Source organism: Talaromyces stipitatus, genomic scaffold, assembly GCF_000003125.1.
Source record: "Talaromyces stipitatus ATCC 10500 scf_1105507295511 genomic scaffold, whole genome shotgun sequence".
In the NCBI taxonomy this organism is placed as follows: Eukaryota; Fungi; Ascomycota; class Eurotiomycetes; order Eurotiales; family Trichocomaceae; genus Talaromyces; species Talaromyces stipitatus.
In genome coordinates, this window is record NW_002990119.1 from 6,667 (window position 1) to 9,844 (window position 3,178).

Genomic DNA, 3,178 nt, shown 5'->3' on the forward strand with positions numbered 1-3,178 from the left:
AATATGGACGGCTTGTTGAGCAACGTGTACGGCTTGGGTTCAATCATATTGATAAATATGACTTTCTTACGGCTTTTCCAGAGCCTCGTGCAATGGCATATAAAGCTGAAAATGTTCAGAATGGCTTCAAAGCTACTGGATTAGTGCCATATAATCCAGATCATGTTTATGAAAAGCTTACAGTTCAACTTCGGACCCCGACACCCCCTCCTAGTCGATCAAGTAATTCACAATCTTCTTGCCAGCAAACACCTCAAAATCCACGTCAATTCAACCGTCAGACGGCAACAATAAAGAAGCGTATTAATGATCGTACAATAGGTCCATTTGAGGTGGTCGATCAAGCGATAAACCGACTGTCCAAAGCATACGAAATGAGCAGGAATGAGCTTCTGATTATACAGAAAGAGGTGCATGATTTACGAGCCGCAAATGAGAAGGAAAAGAAAAAACGTAAAAGGTCTAGAGCTCAGATATCTCATGAAGGATCTCTTACAGCGCAGGAAGCTCAGGAGCTAATAGGCAGTCGGAATGAGGCATCTCAACCTATCCCGACTGCACCAGTCGAATCCGAACCCCAAACCTCTCAACCACGCCTACGAGCGCCACCGAAGTGCAGTGGGTGTGGAATTATCGGGCATAAAATTAATCGATGTCCAAATCGTACTACTAGTTAAAATATTGTATTTATTTTGTATGTGGGTGAGAAATTCAAGTTTGAAATTCGTATAGAGCGCGTTTTCCGGAGAAAGTGATCGGGTGGGTGTCATGATCGGGTGGGTGTCCGATTACGTTATGTTGGATTAGCTAAGCTAATTCAACCAATCAGACAGAAGAGATTTGTCAGCCAATAATAGCGAGCCATACACTGATCCACCGGGTAAAAGATATCTTCCACCTTGACTGTACTTAGAGACAAAAAAACAAGAACAACAAGGGGATCAAGGATTCCATACTTTTGCATACATAATTTGATACGCTGATATATACCGTTAGAGATTGTTACGTACAATCCAACAGGTTTTATACATACAGTAACACAACTCATCTTTTCTCCAGCCGAATAGTACACAATATGTCAGTCCAATTTAATTACATCTTGTAAGCCTTAGACTTCGGGCACGGACGAGTATTCTGCCAGCAATGATAAGAGGATGATTGCTAAGGAATAATTGAGCAGCTGACTGTCTTTTGGTATAAGGTAGATTGATGTGCGCATTATAGGTCAACGAGGTAGTTAACACAGCTGCCGGAGGTCCTGCTGAAACTTCCCGTCGAGTCTGCGGACTTTTTTTGAGTGAGCAATGTGTGATCTGTTCATGCATTATACTCAACCATCCAATCACTGAGAGCACGAGAGGATGACTTGGAATGCGGGTGGCTAGGTCCTAACACTCTGTTGCGCAGGTCAGAGCATTGTTTCATCAGAGCCAAGGCATTTTGAAGCTTTCCTTGTGATTTCCAAGTCAAGGCAAGGTTATTCATCCTGGCCAGAGTGTCGGGATGCTCAGCTCCCAGCACTGTCTTGGATGTCTCCATTACTTGCACCTCCAGCTTCTCAGCTTCATTCCATCGACCTTGATTCCGGTAGGTTGATGCCAGGTTCGCCATGCTAGTCAGAGTGTCAGGATGCTCAGCGCCCTGCACTATCTTAGATGTCTCCATTACTTGCACATCTAGCTTCTCAGCTTCATTCCATCGACCTTGATACCGGTAGGTTGATGCCAGGTTCGCCATGCTGGTCAGAGTGTCAGGATGCTCAGCTCCCAGCATTGTCTTGGATGTCTCCATTACTTGCACCTCCAGCTTCTCAGCTTCATTCCATCGACCTTGATTCCGGTAGGTTGATGCCAGGTTCGCCATACTGGTCAGAGTGTCAGGATGCTTAGCTCCCAGCACTGTCTTGGATGTTTCTATTACTTGCACCTCCAGCTTCTCAGCTTCATTCCATCGACCTTGATTCCGGTAGGTTGATGCCAGGTTCGCCATGCTGGTTAGAGTGGATGGATGCTCAGCTCCCAGCACTATCTTGGATGTCTCCATTACTTGCACCTCCAGCTTCTCAGCTTCATTCCATCGACCCTGATTCCAGTAAGTTGATGCCAGGTTCGCCATGCTGGTTAGAGTGGATGGATGCTCAGCTCCCAGCACTGTCTTCCTTGTCTCCATTACTTGAACATCCAGCTTCTCAGCTTCATTCCATCGACCTTGATTCCAGTAGGTTGATGCCAGGTTCGCCATACTGGTCAGAGTGGATGGATGCTCAGCGCCCTGCACTGTCTTCCTTGTCTCCATTACTTGTACCTCCAGCTTCTCAGCTTCATTCCATCGACCTTGATTCCGGTAGGTTGATGCCAGGTTCGCCATGCTGGTTAGAGTGTCAGGATGCTCAGCGCCCTGCACTGTCTTAGATGTCTCCATTACTTGCACCTCCAGCTTCTCAGCTTCATTCCATCGACCTTGATTCCGGTAGGTTGATGCCAGGTTCGCTATGCTAGTCAGAGTGTCAGGATGCTCAGCGCCCTGCACTGTCTTCCTTGTCTCCATTACTTGCACCTCCAGCTTCTCAGCTTCATTCCATCGACCTTGATTCCGGTAGGTTGATGCTAGGTTCGCTATGCTAGTTAGAGTGGATGGATGCTCAGCACCCTGCACTGTCTTCCTTGTCTCCATTACTTGCACCTCCAGCTTCTCAGCTTCATTCCATCGACCTTGATTCCGGTAGGTTGATGCCAAATTCGCCATGCTGGTCAGAGTGGATGGATGCTCAGCTCCCAGCACTATTTTGGATGCCTCCATTACTTGCACCTCCAGCTTCTCAGCTTCATTCCATCGACCCTGATTCCGGTAGGTTGATGCTAGGTTCGCCATGCTTCTCAGAGTGGAGCGACCTTGAGGGCCAGCTTTCTCCTGATAGATTGTCATCAGCTTCCTGTAAAGTACCTCTGCTTCTTGATACCTTCCGTCAATGAAAAGGCAATCTGCAATCTTTTCAGTTAGATCGAGGTAATTTTCCTCTTGTATAACAAATTCATTTTCATGCACAAGTGTTAAAGCATGGGGAAGGTACTGCTGCCAAAGTCCTCGATTCGTGTGGTGATGATCTGGAAACACATTCTGCAAATGTTCGGCCACCCGTTGGATCCAGTGACTAAATAACGCATTCTTTCTGAGCCAG

The 3,178-nt window shown here is 46.7% G+C and overlaps 2 protein-coding genes across 2 annotated transcripts, besides 1 other annotated feature; one reads left to right on the forward strand and one right to left on the reverse strand.

The window, feature by feature from the left end:
• Positions 1-2: 2 nt before the first annotated feature.
• Positions 3-584: a mobile genetic element.
• On the forward strand, positions 93-772 carry TSTA_097320 (uncharacterized protein; the record flags this gene model as incomplete). Its single annotated transcript, XM_002485669.1, has 2 exons — positions 93-622; positions 733-772. The coding sequence occupies 2 exons, from the start codon at positions 93-95 to the stop codon at positions 770-772; spliced, it is 570 nt and encodes a 189-aa protein (XP_002485714.1).
• TSTA_097330 (kinesin light chain, putative) lies at positions 701-3,164 on the reverse strand (the record flags this gene model as incomplete). The annotated part of the gene is made up of 2 exons (XM_002485670.1): positions 701-2,981; positions 3,071-3,164. The coding sequence occupies 2 exons, from the start codon at positions 3,162-3,164 to the stop codon at positions 1,318-1,320; spliced, it is 1,758 nt and encodes a 585-aa protein (XP_002485715.1). The 3' UTR covers positions 701-1,317.
• Positions 3,165-3,178: the final 14 nt, after the last annotated feature.